The sequence below is a fragment of the Syngnathus typhle genome, linkage group LG4 (assembly GCF_033458585.1).
Source record: "Syngnathus typhle isolate RoL2023-S1 ecotype Sweden linkage group LG4, RoL_Styp_1.0, whole genome shotgun sequence".
Taxonomy (NCBI): domain Eukaryota; kingdom Metazoa; phylum Chordata; class Actinopteri; order Syngnathiformes; family Syngnathidae; genus Syngnathus; species Syngnathus typhle.
In genome coordinates, this window is record NC_083741.1 from 14,746,453 (window position 1) to 14,762,106 (window position 15,654).

At 41.8% G+C, this 15,654-nt stretch overlaps 1 protein-coding gene across 2 annotated transcripts; it reads right to left on the bottom strand.

The window, feature by feature from the left end:
* Window positions 1–12,059: 12,059 nt before the first annotated feature.
* Window positions 12,060–15,582, bottom strand: polr2m (RNA polymerase II subunit M). 2 transcript variants are annotated; one of them, XM_061276166.1, is made up of 4 exons: window positions 15,260–15,582; window positions 13,903–14,406; window positions 13,587–13,809; window positions 12,060–12,392 (listed from the first exon to the last, which is right to left on the bottom strand). In XM_061276166.1, the coding sequence occupies exons 1-4, from the start codon at window positions 15,355–15,357 to the stop codon at window positions 12,249–12,251; spliced, it is 969 nt and encodes a 322-aa protein (XP_061132150.1). In that variant the 5' UTR covers window positions 15,358–15,582; the 3' UTR covers window positions 12,060–12,248. The 2 variants fall into 2 exon arrangements, with proteins under 2 accessions (XP_061132150.1, XP_061132149.1); XM_061276165.1 differs by having other exon boundaries at window positions 12,249–13,809.
* Window positions 15,583–15,654: the final 72 nt, after the last annotated feature.

The following is a 15,654-nucleotide window of genomic DNA, read 5'->3' on the forward strand; positions in this document are numbered from 1 at the left end:
AGTTGCCTGGGCCCCCTCAAATGTCCCCTGAAAACTGATCAATGGGGTTTTCTTGTTAAAACAGCTGATTATATATTCTTTCATTTAAAGCAACTGTTAGCATTTTAATCTTAAATCACGTACTTAAAAACACATTAAAATGTCATACGTATTATTTGGACTGCATCTTACTGCGGATGTCCAGATGTGGAGACAAAGAATTATATATTTTTTTAAATATTAAGATGAATACATTTGGATTAATCTGATCAAGTATGGCAAAAGGACTGGAATGATTCACTAACTAGATCATCCTCAAGAAGGAATTTAGAGGCACTCAGGAAACAGCATTTTTTTCCCCCAAATTTACTTTTTAGTTGATAATGAATATCAATATTCAAAGTTTTGGCAGGTTTACAGTTATTTTGGTTTTAGGCAAAATGATCACAATGTAAATGAATGCCAAGAAATACATTTTCACTTTAAAACGTGTCAAGTAAACTATTCTGTGTTTGCTATTTCTCTAATCATCAAACAGTGAGAGCAAAATACCAGTTGTTTTTTTTTTTTTGGTCAAAGCTATAAAAAAAATAAAATATAAAATGACAAACAAGGAGGCAGAGCTCTTCTGGACCTTCTCCTTAAAAAAGGGGGAAACTAAAGACAAGATAGCCAAACAAAATAAACAATCACCCCTTGCGCCATTCTTCAAGTGGACCAAGAATGTCGGCGCACGGGGATCCAGGGGCCGATTAGTGATGACACTTGTGATCTATTTACTCTGCAGCCTCTCAGCCTTGACAAAGTCCAGCATCACTTGCTCAAACACACACAAGCCATCTGTTTTGTTAAGTAGGTGCTAAATGCTACAAGGCGATTATCAGGGAAAACCTGTGATTGGTTCCATTTTCTGCTGGAACCAAAACTAAGAATGTATTTGAGACTAACTTGGACCTGACTAACTTGAATTTGAGACTTGGACAAACTAACTTGGACAATTTCTTGAAAATATTTCAGCATTAAAAAAGTATTACAAAACTATTAATTGATACCCTTTTCTAATTTACTAAGTGCAGTCTAAATACAACACAGCTCCTTTACAAAAATTGTTGTTTGACACAATCTACAGATCAGCAGATTCAATTGCGTCTGAAATGTATGTTAGCCATTTTTAACCAAGTGACCGTCGAATGAAGTGGTGGGAATTTACTATTAGAAGTTAAGGGACATTAGTAGTGCATGGGAGTCCCTTGGATGAGACCGGCACTTAAAACAAGGGTCCCAAAGAACTTTTGTTCCTTCTTCTTTCTATTGTGTGAGTGTATTTATTCAGAATTGCCAGCATTGCTCTTTCTACACATCTCCCAAAGGCTACTTTTACTCTGTCTACACGCATTACTGCCATAGTCTGTTGAAGGCTGATCCTGTCAGCCACGTCCCTCCTGCAGCCGGGCCACCCAGCCTGGATGTGCCTCCAACATGTCATCCCTCTGTGTGGTCTTCAACAAAAGAGGAATACTCGGAGACGCAGGGAGGCACAGCAATGCCAAACGAGAGAGAGAGATGTTTCAAAATATGACGTTGACATCTCTGGGAAGGGAGACAGGATGGAAAGCGGACTAAGTGTGTGAACAAAAATGGGAAGAGGCCAAAAAAAGAAATGACGGTAGAACCAAGTAAGGTAAGTTCAACTCACAGTTGGGGCTGAAGGGCGACTTTAGATAGCACAATCAATATTTACTACGTGGCTAAAAGTATATATGTTTATATGTGCAGAGGGCACATTAGTGCTGGGCAGGTGCACTGAAAATATTGAAACTATTAACGGTGCACCAGATTCAAATGTCACTACACATTTGCACGTATCACACATTTTTCTTGTCCAGTGGAGGGGTGGCTCATTGGCTATTGTGAGTCATGGAGGGGGGCGGCCAATTAATTTGGGCTCCAGCACGCCCGCCACACTAGTGAGGATGAGCGGCTCACAAAATGGTTATGTTAAAACCATTTTTCCCCCCCAACTCTGGCTTAACCGGAACACATAAGAGCACACATAACTAACTCTTATTTTGGCCTTTCAACGTTTTTGCTCATTTTAAGATTCTGTTCTCTTTTCAGATCTTTAAATGTTCTTTATCCACATCTCTGCACTCCTTCCTGCCCAGAATTTGATGCCAAAATTCAATTGGAGTCTTTTTCTGTCGTTGGTCCCAAATTATGGCATGACCTCCTTGTGCACATTAAACAAACCCCTTCAGTGTTGATTTTTAAAACCAGAGTTCATTTTTTTAGTTTCTGGCTTTCAAACCAGCATGAAACTCTCAGGAGACTCTGCTTTGATTCTGTTTTAGTGTCTCGTTTTCTTTCAACTTTGTGACCGGTTTATTGTTTTTAAATTACATTATGTTCAATTGTCTTGTTTAATGTTCCGGTTTTTCACTATAAACTGCACTTTGTCTCCGCTGCGGTGGTTTGAAAGTGTTTGTAAATAAAACTGAGTTACGAGAGAGACCTTTCGACGATATACAGTTAAACTATTCAAACTAAAGGTCGCTGATTCTGATTCCATTTTTTTACCTCACGACTCATGACTATTTAATAGACATCTGAATCAGCCTGAGGGAGGCTATTCCATTTCCAATTTCAAGATCCTGCAAATTGAGGATTGATTTTTAACAACCGTCAGACACCAACTCTAAAATGTTTGGACAAAGTTAAGCTAAGTCTTTAGAGCACATGTGCGCAGTGTTAGACATACGCAATTACAGCCGCAATGCAGCGACTTTTTCAACTAACTTATACACATGGGAAAGTGGCCGCACAAAGAGAATACCAAGACATGATTGGTGAGCAGCTGGGTGACTTTAACTCATGTAACCTTGTTGCGCTAGTCTTTGGAGATCTTGTTTAATGACCATTCATACAAAGTTCATATCCTGTCCCAAAACCTCCAATGTATTTATGTTTACATGGCTTCAAACACTCCTTGTCTATTAAAATAAATAATAATGTGAGAGGCCCTACGTATGTGCACTTATGATTCCAATAAATAGTCACAAGCTCTCTTGAGAAGCCTATTTTTATTCTCTGGGAGAACAAAGTTATCCATATGTTAGTGAGCAACGCACTACAAATGCTTGGCCTGCAAGAAACAACAACGTGTTCCCCATCATTTGTTGTGAAAACAGTTCCTCTGGTGGTCTCCCTGCCCCCAGACTACATTTCCCCCCACTGTAAATCATAATGAAATGGCTTGCAGGTGTCAGGATTAAAGAATAGTCTCAAAGGACTGTGGGACACAGACACAATCACAGCTGCTTCTCTACTTTTGCCAGGTCTTTATTGCCGTTTGTTTGTTTGCTTAGGCTGATAGCATCTTGAGGTACCACTGCTGGCTGTGCTCTCAAATGGATGGTGACTGTAGTACATGGAACTGTGCCATGAGATTCAAAAGTGTCCAAAGACATCACTCCATCCATTCCAACACTCAAGTTAATAATTCATTGCATGAGAACCACAATATTGGGCCCTGCCAGACTTCTGGAACCAATAAACACCGGTCACAGACCAGAACAGCAATGTCTTCAAGTGGTTAGTATGCTTCCTTATCAACAGACTGGCATCAATAAGCACTCAAAAATATCATTAAAATTCACCAAAGCATTCCAGAAGTGACATGAATGACAAGAGGTTTGCGGCGATGCATAAAAAAAAATAAACCCTAACCTGGAAATGAACTGTCTTCTTCTTCACAATGTGTTTTTGCCGTCTGTAGAAGGAGCTTTACCAATACTGAAAGCCTCTATTGATCATATGGGAGCTGGAAACGGCCATACATACTCATCTGTAATGAGGCAATGAGGAAAAATCCTTCCGATTTAACAACCATCGTGCAGCTCAAAGTGGAAATGACCGCATCCGCTGATATAGATCTTTCTCCCAGCAGACGGTTGGACTTGTCAGGTGTAACTAATAACATTACGGATGGCTCCGTTCCATTTAGGTGGCCCAGAAAACGACGCAAGTGAGCCAGCATGCACAAAGGAGAGCACTGGCACTGAGCGAGGCCTCCAGGAAATGCAGTTTACTGCTGTGTTGGACAAGACAAACTGCTGAGAGAAACAAGAATGGCTCTTAATGGAAAGCTTCCTGAACAAAAATCCCTCGCACAAAGCAGGGGGGGTTAAAACCACCATTATCCGGGAAATTGGATGAAAAAGTTCTGATGAAACTTTCCATATCTGGGTACATGGCTTCTACTACGGGTGTATAGTCAAGATCAGTTCCAAGCACATACCAGCCGCACTCCATGTGCAAGTTTGCCATAAATTGTCTGCCCTAGTTTGATCACAATCGGCCTTTGAAGAACAATCACCTTGCAACACAAGTCCAAACCACGTCAGTGTGTGTGTGTGTGTGTGTGTGCTTATTGAAGGGTGCTGAAACAAAATCAAACTAGATTTTGGCCAACTCGAACTCAGATACCCTCAGTTATTCTGTTTTAAAGTAGTTGTTAGTCATTCTCCAAGTATCAAAGTTCGTGTTGATGATAGAAAATGACATGGAGGAGCTCTGCCAAAGTTACGCTTCGAGATCTTAAGTGAAGAAATCCTGAATTTTTTGGGTGTAGCCTACCTTTGATGAGCATGATATACGTATAAATAGGGCTCCTAATCCCTGAAAGTCGATAGAAGCTATTATCAAGTGGACAGTAATGCGGCATACGTTGGCGAACGTTTCCAAAAGGCCCGGTAACAGCATTAACATAAGTGCAGCAAGTTGGTATACATTAAAGACAATTTATCGCTCTGAGTCAGCCATGTTAATAGACTTTAATTTCCGACTTTGAAGAAATAAACTCGTAGGACGTTAAATGACCAGTGTGTGAGGTGGAAGAGATTGAAGAAAAATGAAGGGCAACCACATGAAAGGGGGGATTTAACTTCATCCTCAGGATGACTCATGACATGTTTACAGCCTATTTACAGCATGTGTCTTAAGATAAGAGCACAGTCTAACTGCTCTGACGACAACAGTACAAGCTCAGCGACACGGCCCAACATCAGATGGGTCCACCTGCTCTACACCAAAACACAGCTTTAAACCATTTGCCCTACTTTTATGAGTTACTCAGCTCCTCTTTAATCAAACCAAGGCATTTGGTGGACAAAACAAACTCATTGAAATATATCCAATATGTATAACTATCAAGTCACAATGTAACACCTGCTTGAAGAAGCACACACATGATGATGCAGCTTGTAAAACAAGCCACAAGAGAGCCTGCGTTGTTGGCGCCTCTACCTCGGCATCCACCCTCTGTCTTTTATTAAACAGTGGCGCCACACCTGTAGGGCCAGAGAAAGGTATGTACGTATACCGAAAGTGAAGCAGGACCATCTGCAGCCTGTAAACGTTCGCTCTAGTGCGATACATTCTTCATTGGTCACGGCCCACTTTAAAATTTTCCTATGTTTTTAAATGTTCCCGTTTTTATACTCACTGACTGTAAAAAAAAACAAAAAAAAACAACGAGCAAACCAGCTTCATTTGTGAATTTCCCACATGGAAGAATAAAGTATCATTTCATCTGAAGCTAAGGTGTCAAACTCAAGGCCCCGGGAGCCAGATACGGCCCGCCACATCATTTTATGTGGCCCGCGAAGAAAAATTCAAATCAATCAATCAAATTTGTCTGTCGTTATTAGAATTGCAAATTGTCTTCACTTTTAATATCTTTTATTTTAAATATTTGACCAGTTTTTATTCATCTGATTTGAAAACTAGTTATTTGTCAGTTTGCTTGTAGCTTTTACTGTATATAATATGAGGTGCTCGTACATTTATTTGGGTTGACTACAATGTGGCCCGCGAAAAAAATGAGTTTGACACCCCTGATTTAAAGGACTGAATGATCTTCCATGTTAAAACCGCTGCTGTCGCAAATGTTAATATGATCTTGTTTTAGAATGTGACTTGGAGTTATAGGCGTAATGTAAACCTTCCTATTAATAAATACTGCCACCACTGTTTCGACGTGACGTGACAGCAGCATCAAGTCATGTTTAACTGAAAGCATGAATTAATTTATAACAACAGATTTATAACAACTGCTAAGCATTCCTTTGATGTTTATTGCTTGAATAATGAAACTGCTATGAGAGACAATGTGTTTTCTTTTTGTCTTAAACTAACATCATGCGTTACTGATCAACACAGTGCTGGCTAATACAATGAATATAATTTTACAATACTTTGGTTTTTCTATCCCAGCTGTCTTTGGGCAAGAGGCAGGGTCCATCCTTGGCCATGGATTATTGGTTAATAACAATGTTGTAATCTACAAGTATATTAACTCTTATTTCTAATGTTGGTGAGGGGGGGGTCTAGCTACTGCGATTAAATCATGAATTTTGATAGATGTTATATGAAACACAATGGAGCCTTATGTGTGTGCGTATAGTACGTATAGTATATATCATATATCATACATACATATATATATATATATATATATAGGGTCTTTACATGTACAGTATAGAGTTTTTAAACCCTTAATAACATTACCGTCATTATCAAGTTGCTAAAATAGCTCCTTAAATGGGTCACACAATTGTTTCGACCCTCCCCTACAAGATTTTGTACATAAGTCGGTACCATAAGGAATAATCATAGAATTACGACAAACTGAAAAGTTGCAATAACAAATTTTGGGGCGCCACGGATGAATTTGAGTTACGAGTATGAACCAGTAGAGGGCGACAGCCTGTCCTTTACGCTCCAAAGCTTAAGTGTATGAAAGAGTTGTTTTAAGATTCATCTATTTCGTGTTTGTTCACAATAATGATTCTCAAAGTACTTTTCACATGTGCACTCAATGATGATACAGCGCTCCGTGCCAAGGGCCAACCATCTCAGTGACACTTTACACAGTCAGCAGAGACAGCAAGCAAGAAACAAAATATTTGTTTGGCCATGTCCCTCCTGATCACATTCACCACACACAATTATAGATAACAGATGCAATGACAATGACTTGGCAAAAAAGAAGCGGAGGAGGGCAGGAGATACTGGAAACTCAAAAGAATGACGAATGTGCAGATTGTGCTTCAAGTGACATTTGGAGTGTCGGTCATAGAAGCTGAAGAATGCAATCTGGTTTCTCGAAGGTATGACATACACTCAGTGTCTTGAGGTTTGCTCAACAGCCTTTTGTACTTTAAAAATGAAGCATTCCTTCTCAAACAGGCGATAAATACGCCTGCTCCGTACGTCAGCCCGGCTCAAAAAAAACAAGCCATGAACAAACAGAAAAACAGAACATTTTGAGCCTCTTATTCCCACTTCTCTGGTTTATCGACGTCCTCTCCGAGCGTCCTGTGGGGTCAGAGCCACGCAATGAAAAACACCTGGCCTGCGGGCTTGGAATGGTCACAACATTACAGCGTCGAAACCAGCCAACTACTTGGTATGGAGGCCCCCTAATTGTTGGACTGAAGAGGATTCCTGCTTCATTTTACTATTGTTGTTCTGGCACAGTGCCTGGCATCATGAATATAGTATTACTAACAACTACGAATAGTGAACTAAACAGCACGTCACTCACTCTCTGGAACTTTTCTCAGCATTATGAAACATGGCAGCTGCCAGCTTAGCTCCATTTGCACCATTCCCACTGTTGTATGTCAATACTGCAGTGCAATAAAAGATTTGACATTCACAAGCTTCTCAATATTTTTGTTTTTGTTTTATTGCGTATTTTATAGCATGCTGAGTGTGCTGCGGAGCACGTCAAGTCAGATGAATGTAAACGTGGTGGTGTTCGGATGTTCGTACAAGAAACTTCAACGTGTGCACCGTTTGATTGGCACACATAACGCTACCCAGATTTTTATAATCCTCTGACGACGAGGTAATTGTGCAGTAAAGTGCACTCGTACAATCGGCTAGGCCTTTTGGGACAGATAATGGAAAGGAACATGTGAAGTTTAGATTTCAGATTCAAGAGTTTCTTGTATATATTAAAAAAAAGAGCTCTGTGTTTCATTAAACGTGATCCCGTAATTCTCATGCTATAAAAATAACAACGGGTTCACATTTCTCCAAAGAGAGTAAACAAAAAAGATGTGAAGTTTAGAAAGCCTGAAAAGATAGAGCGAGAGAGCAAAATACTCGGGAGAATAGCGCATTGTTGTTGTAACCTTAATGGGAATACAATAATAAGAATGTTCCTCCTCATTATGACCAAGCAGCTGGGCCAGATCTGTAGTTGCCCCTGCCCCACCCCTGCCGAGCCCTGGCAAGCTGGTGCATCCCCACAGAGATGGCTTCCTTGCTGTGATGAGCTTTTGACAGGCCCCAAAACAGGCCGCTCGCTTAATGCTGTGCCAGGCCAGACATGCAGCGGCTGGGACACTGGCAGCTTCTTGGCCCGCAGCGCGCATCACGGGCTTCAACCCATTTTCCCCCTCCTCCTCTTCTTCTTCGTTCTTCCCTCGCCCCGTCTTTCCTTCCGAGCGCCTCAGGATTGTTATGCAAAACTTTCCGAGCATCGCCCTATTTCAAGTGCGCACGTATGCCGATCGAATTCGACTTCTCATCGCGCGGCACGATAAGTAGGGCCAGACTCCGATCGCCCACTTCTATTTGGGCTTAACCACCGGGTCTGAAGCTGAAGCCTCAGCCGTCCATGCACCATCACTTTGAAACTATCACACTGAGGCTAGTGAGTCACAAAGTTGGTTTGGAATTGATTCTCAGGCAAGACAGTTTTTATTAGGCTTTACAAGATCAGGACTTGGGGAATGGCTCACCGATTGACTTTAAATAAACCAATCGCCATTGTTTAGCAAGCGATGTGATTTCAATTATTCTCCTGAAGAACGTGGGGTTATGAGTTGTTAACAAGAGAAAGGGAGAGAGAGAAACAGAAAGCGACAGAGACCGAAAAGTAAGACCAAGAGAAAAAGAGAGACAGAGAGAAACTCAGGAAGAGATCGAGAGACCTACCTAGAGCGTGAGACAGAGCCCAAGCGAGACCAAGCGAGAGAGAGAGAGAGAGAGCGAGAGAGCGAGAAAGAGAGAGAAAGTTACTGAACGAGAGCAAAAGGGAAAAAGCTCAAAAGACCAAGAGAGACTGAGAGAGACAGACAAAGAAAGAAAAAGACAGAAAGAGTGCTTGTTAACTCCGAGACACGTTTTTCGGGGTGTCAAAATATGTCTACAAAGAGTTTTAAGTGGGTTTAAGTAGGCTGCGGGGGCAGCGGGAACGTTTCAACCTTATCATGTCTCTTCTGTACATTTTAAGCTTGCAAATTTGCGTTTTTGAAAAGTGTGGCTTAAAAAAACGCAGCAAACCATCCAAGTAAAACTGCAAAAAAGTGATGGTCATGAATGAAAATGACTTCACTACAGTCTTGATGATGGCTCCCATTTGGTTGAAGCAGATTTTTGGCAGAGCCAAAACATGAGCTGTAAAGATACACTACTGCCACCTAGCGTGGAAGTGGAACTACTACCAAGCAATCTTCAACATAAACATGCATGCGATGCATCTGCTGCGAGTGACGACACAAGCCGTCACAGCTTTTTCCCATTTGTGGTCCATTTTGTGGCTTGTGAATTGTAAACATTGGTCCAAGGAGACGGAAACACTAAACGTGCGTGGGGGCATTGTTAACCTTTGCCATCGCTTGATTTAATGAATTTGTTGGAAGAATAATCCCAACAGTGTCAAATAAAGAAAAAAAAGAAAAGAACAGTCTGTATGCCTTGCAGAATAATTACAAGCATGCGTCGTCTTCCTCTGACAAGAATGCAAGAGCAATGATCTTTGATGATCAATGTCACGATAAGGACACGCAGACTATCAAAGACCTTCGGGGAGGATGGACGACGTCTCGTGGTTGTCGTTCACAGTCGACGACATTTCCAAGTGTGAAACAAAGCGGGGCTCCGCAGATTGTCACACTTGACAAATTTAACACATGTAAAGTCAAATACACACACACACACACACGAGTAACTCTTTGAGGCTAAAACATTGGAGACGGCAGAAACATTTGTCCGAATGCTGCTTGTTAGAGTTTTAACCCAGCAATTAGAAGACAGATCACATCTGCTTCAATACACTTTCAATGTTAAAAGTTCTGTTCTGATTCTTTTTAAGTTAAAAGAGCATACCTGCGCATTAGATATATTTCATACTTTATGAAGCAAAGCACATAGAAACTGATTGCACAGAGGCTCGCGGGAGGCAAAGATCAGAGTTGCTAGCGAGTATAGCTAGTTGCTATACAAAAGTTAGCGGTTTTGTTTGAAATGAATTTCGCTTTGCTTCTCGACAAGAACAAACCCGAAAATATTTTTCCAGCCTCTGACATATTCTGAAGAAAAATCCCAACATTATTGCCTCTCAGATATAAAAGTCACGGGCAACATCTGCCAGGAGAGAAAAATGTAGCGCATAAAAAATTTGACAATTCCCCAGTCAAAAAGGAAAATGTGAGTGATAGAAATGATACAAAGAGGGGAAAACAGCTTCACTTGACTCATGTTTTGCGCAAAAGGTGGAGGGAGTGCTGGCACCGATAGTCTGGAACCTCATCTGGACAAAGCTGCGATGCATTACATTATTTCATCCACTCATGTGCCCCCCAGAATATGGAAAAAAGTATGATCTCAGACTCTGCAAGCTGGCAGATACAATCCAGTCATTGTACAAAGAGCCCAACTTGATGCGTACATCATACTTTTATATCTAACCTAAGAGCGAGCTGACTGCTCTTGATCATCATATTCCATTTCCCGCTCCAAAACATCAAATTTCGGACACGAGAGCTGAAGCAAATCACTTGCAGACGACTTCAAGGGGTGCTCATACGTAAATGTGAGACTAGGGGCCCGGGGGACCCGAGTAGAAGTATAAACAACCTCATCAGTGGACAATGTGAAAGGTTTGATAGAAAGCGTGTGAATGGCGACAAAAGAGTGCCCCATAATTGGGAACAGTCACCGAGGTGGGCTGTGATTAATTCCAGCGCAAAGAGGATCCTCTACGGAGCCAGTTTGTTATTGGACGTCATCCACGCGGGCCACTCTGGAGCCGATCGGCAATCAGAACAATGATTTCAGCACCATTTCCAAAAGGTTATCAAGGGGCATCTTGAGACGTCACTCTGACCTGCGTGATCCCTTCCTCTGCATCAGGTTGTTTGAATTAACATGGTGAGCGCTTTGAGTGCTGGATGAGGGATGACGGGAAAGGTACCGGCTGTAGCTGGCACATCTTATCTCCCACGTATTAGCAAAGTGGAAAGACGCGATTTGCCCTGTTGCCCGCCCACTGCAGCGGCGGCCGCCGCCGCCAGCAATAACACCGTTCAAATCCAGTCCAGATGTTACGGTATTTCACTCCCTTTTGGATCGCTGTTATCGAGCGTGCCGCTGATCTCTGCGTGATAACGCCTTGCGTGATCTTAGACAAGCAGCGGCTTCATCTGCACCATTTGACAAGCATAAAGCAATGGGCATATTTGCACGAAGCAAACACTATAAAACGATATTTACTTGCAAGAGATAAATGGTGTGTGAACACTTGAAAGGCAGCTGGCTCTATTCATTACAGCTGCACCCGTACCCTGCTCTAGACACTTTTCATTTTCATCCAAAAGGGATAAACAGTGCTAATACAAGAATGCATATATCGTATCAATAATAATATAAAAAATGATGTATGCATTATTTTCAGGGTTGGGAGGGTTATTTTTAAAATGTATTCCAGTACAGTTAGTAGGTACCTCCCAGCGGCAGCTAAGCCCAAGCTCATTTAATGCTATTTAATAATTATTGACTTATTATTGTTTATGTTCCATTACAAAATATTATGCAAGGAAAGCAGGTTGTCTTCACCCATTGTTGGGGTTCACAGTGGAGCAGCTTGATAAGAGGAAAATATGAGTGCACATCAACACGGCCCAGCGAGAGAATGTGTTCATGTCATATTTATATCACATACTTTGTTATGCCAGAACTTCCTGATACTAAATGGTTAGTTGCTTATTTGAATACGCTAGAGGCCATTTTCATTAGAAATACATTTATTTGAAATGTAGTCCCAGTTTCCATCAGGTTTCTGTCCTTCAAAGTCCATCAGTAGTGTCTTATGGCATTGACTGTTGGCACCAGGCAAACATGTCCTCTTATGAATTCCCTTGGAGTGAAAACCCTTCAGGAACAAGCAGGTGTTCCTCCCATCTGACCGTCCAGGATTAGTCCTCTTCTGAGGAAGTCTGCGCTCCTACATCGTGAAGCTCTCTGTAGGCCGCCATGGGGCCGCCGTCAGGACAGTAGCTCCCCATGGACATCTTCAAACCCTCGGACAGTTTCTGTGCTGCCAGCTTGGCCTGCAGCTCCTGATGTGAACCACAACAAATGGCTTGGCTCGACATGCGAGGTTCAATGTGCGGCCCGAGACTTAAGAGACAGTCATGGACTGGCTAATGGGGTCCCACGGGTTTCCATGAGTAGAAGCGTTACTTGCATGCAGTCTGTTTGGATGCTGGCTAAATGCTGCCATCTAGAGCTCTTTGGAGGATACGACATGCAAAGACGCATGACTCAGACAGAGAGATTTCGAACGGCCGACCCTCCAGTTACTGAACGACCCGCTCTACCGCCTGAGCCACGGCCGCCACTTTACGAATTACGGCATCGATTCTTAACTGATGAGTAGCCGGACTAACATGTGTTAATCAGAACACTGTCATCTCTGACTGAATCATGTTACTAAATGAAGGTCCACAAAGTGCTTGATAAATAGTAACATTAGCTAAGGCAACATTTATTGACTAATGTAATAAGTGTTCGACATGGAGGTAGAAGCAACATGCAGTCAAGTCAGGCAACAGAGGCAGAGCCTGGCTGCCTGCCATGTAAAAAGTACAAAATAAAGTTTATATTTTATTAGTAAAAATAAAGATTAGATAATATTGTTTCCATTAATCTGTATAGCTACAATAAATTAATCATATATCATTGAATTATTTACTGAATTGACACAGAATGGTTTGTTAGAAATACCAGACATGTAGTTATGACAGCTGACGTGGAGCTAATTTTAGAATTGTGGCTTTCATAACATACATATACAATATCAAGGTAAGGCAAAACGTGTAATGTAAAAGCAGCGCTCAGCAAAAAAAAAAAACAGGAACAACAATGATCTGATAATAAATATACTTTTGTTGTTGTTACTATCACATTTTTACACAGTGTGAAATTGATTGAATCCTAATCAAGAGCTTCAAAAATAAAGGCTTTAATTGAGTCACCAGTGAAACACTGGCTAATCTATTTTTGTTTTTTTAATATACAGGGTCCGGCAAAATGATCTGACACATTTGTAGGTTTAATAAAATGCAAATAAATTAAAGAAACAAAAAAGTTTTTTTGCCGAACCCTGTATATTTTATATCCAACATCAGAGGAGACAAATATGCTAGTGGACAAATATGGGAAAATTCACAAAACTCTAGCCGATGAAAAATTTTGATTTTCATACTTGGGTAAAGAAGGAAAATGCGTGTTACCTGCAAGAATGGACTGACCTGTTGTTTCTTTGTCTGTGTTCTCAGTAGGTCAGCAGACTCCTGCAGAGACAGAAGCTGGGCTGGAGTGTGGTAGAGAGGAGGCAGCTTTGCGGCCGTAACGTCGTTCAGGTGCTTTTTGTCGTGTTCCCTCCGAGCCTGCTCGGAGAGCGGAGACGAGCCTTCGGACGACTGGCCGGGTGATAAGAACCCAGATGGAGACTTGCCGCTTTTGTCTGGCAGCCTGCAAAGTCCCAAAAGCAAAACGGTTACAAGGATACTGAATGACATTTACACTTTTGCTATATTTTAATAATAACTTTTTGACTCTGCTCACTGGTTTGGTTTGAATTTTTGCCTTCCGGGTGTCATGTTTTCTGTCCTTTCCAGGACGGTTACAAGATGAGGCTTCTTTGGTGTCTGCTTTTTGAGAAAGTAATTGTCCGTCACAGTAGTTCTGACAGGATCCTTGTCTTGGTCACCGGTGCTAGTGGAGATTGTAACCCGTTCCAAGACCTCCGCAAGGTCGCTTTCTTTTGTCACGACAAAATTCAGAGAGGCCCCGGGGGAAGCTGTCGCCATGGTTTCAGCAGTGTCTTCTTCCTCCTCCTCCCTCATATGAACGCAGGCGTCCCTCTGTTGTGATGCTGCTGCCTCACTTTGCTCAGCACGATGCTGCCCAGTGATGGCACGACGGTACTTGGACTGAAACTCTGCCCTGGCTGCTGACACCAAGCTTTGCTTCCGTTCCTCCTCATCACGGCGTTCAATAGCGAGGCGTATCCTCTCCGCAAAGTCCCTTAATCGCTTTCCCTTGTCAGGGAGAGACTCTATTAATCTCCTGCGAACAACAAAAACACAAAACTGTTGTGCAAAACTGTCCATTATTGTTACAGTGGCTTACAATTCAGGCTGCAGCTATGGAGGGTTTTAATTTTCCTACTATATGTCAATGACGTCAATGCATTTATTAATTGGATAAAAATTGATTATTAGACAATATACATAAGTGCATGTGGGGTGCAGGTATTTATTGTGTCCACTGGGGACGCCATCCTCAAGCCCTGCACACTTAATGTGGCCTGAGAGTGGCTGATGATCATTGAATAAATATATAAATGACGTCAAATGACGGTGCTGCAGGGCAAGTATTTTCAAATCATTTCATGTGAACGCATTGTCCCAGTCTGTCTGATTCATTTGGTTACACATCAGGCTGTCAATTGTTGTGTGGCAACACCTGTCTCCATTTGTTGAGTCTAACCTGTTTTGTAGACCTATAGAAACCAGTGACACACCTCGTTATGCAACCATATTGTTCTATTTTTAATTAAGGGTTATTTTACTGTCTGCAGCTTTGTGATTCGTTATTTGAAACTTAGCCAACTTGTGTGGCGGTTTGCATGTCCTGCATAGTAGAACAACCAGAGTGCACATAAGAGTGATTTTTCTTCTTTTTTTTTTAGGGGGTGGTGTCCTCATGCTGACACCTTTGGCCCTCTATTACAGTACAGAACCAAAACCAACATCATTCGGCCCAACTGGTAGGCATGTTTTAGCCTACTGTACTACCAGTAGCCTAACCATGTCTAGTCTAGCCTCCAAGTAAAAAGTAGTTATCTGACTTACTATATGAGGAAATTGTACAATAGAAAAACATGTTACTAGACAAGGTCGTTCAAGTTGGGTCTTACTTGTCAGCAAGGATGCTGTTCTGTCGCAGAAGTAGTTCGTGGAGTTGCTCACTGCTCTGCTTGTTCAAGTCTCCCACCTGTCCCTGGCGCTCCGACATCCTGACGAGCTAAACAAGCTAAGCCTCAGCCGCTCGCAAATAGCGGGAACACGCGGCACTTCTCAACGTGGCATTTCTCATGAAAACAATAGTCCTCCTTGACTCTGTAGAGGTTCCTAAGCCGTTGTGTGGAGGAGGAAACTACATAAAATCCGTTAAAACAGACATGTTTTGTTGGAATCGTAGGGAAAACATTTCAAAGTGGGACTCTTCTTCTTTGGTATATTCAACATGATTGGGGAATGTGTTCGAGCGTCCTCTGCAGGCGATGTAGTGAAACCACTTTCTTTAAATTAG

What these genes read in the sequence shown, in the direction of transcription:
- polr2m (XM_061276165.1), bottom strand. Translation starts at nt 15,357, where the DNA reads ATGTCGGAGCGCCAGGGACAGGTGGGAGACTTGAACAAGCAGAGCAGT. An exon ending in AACAGCATCCTTGCTGACAA is followed by an intron (nt 14,407 to 15,259) that starts GTAAGACCCAAC and finishes TGTTGTTCGCAG; the next exon opens with GAGATTAATAGAGTCTCTCC. An exon ending in CAAAAATTCAAACCAAACCA is followed by an intron (nt 13,810 to 13,902) that starts GTGAGCAGAGTC and finishes GGGACTTTGCAG; the next exon opens with GCTGCCAGACAAAAGCGGCA.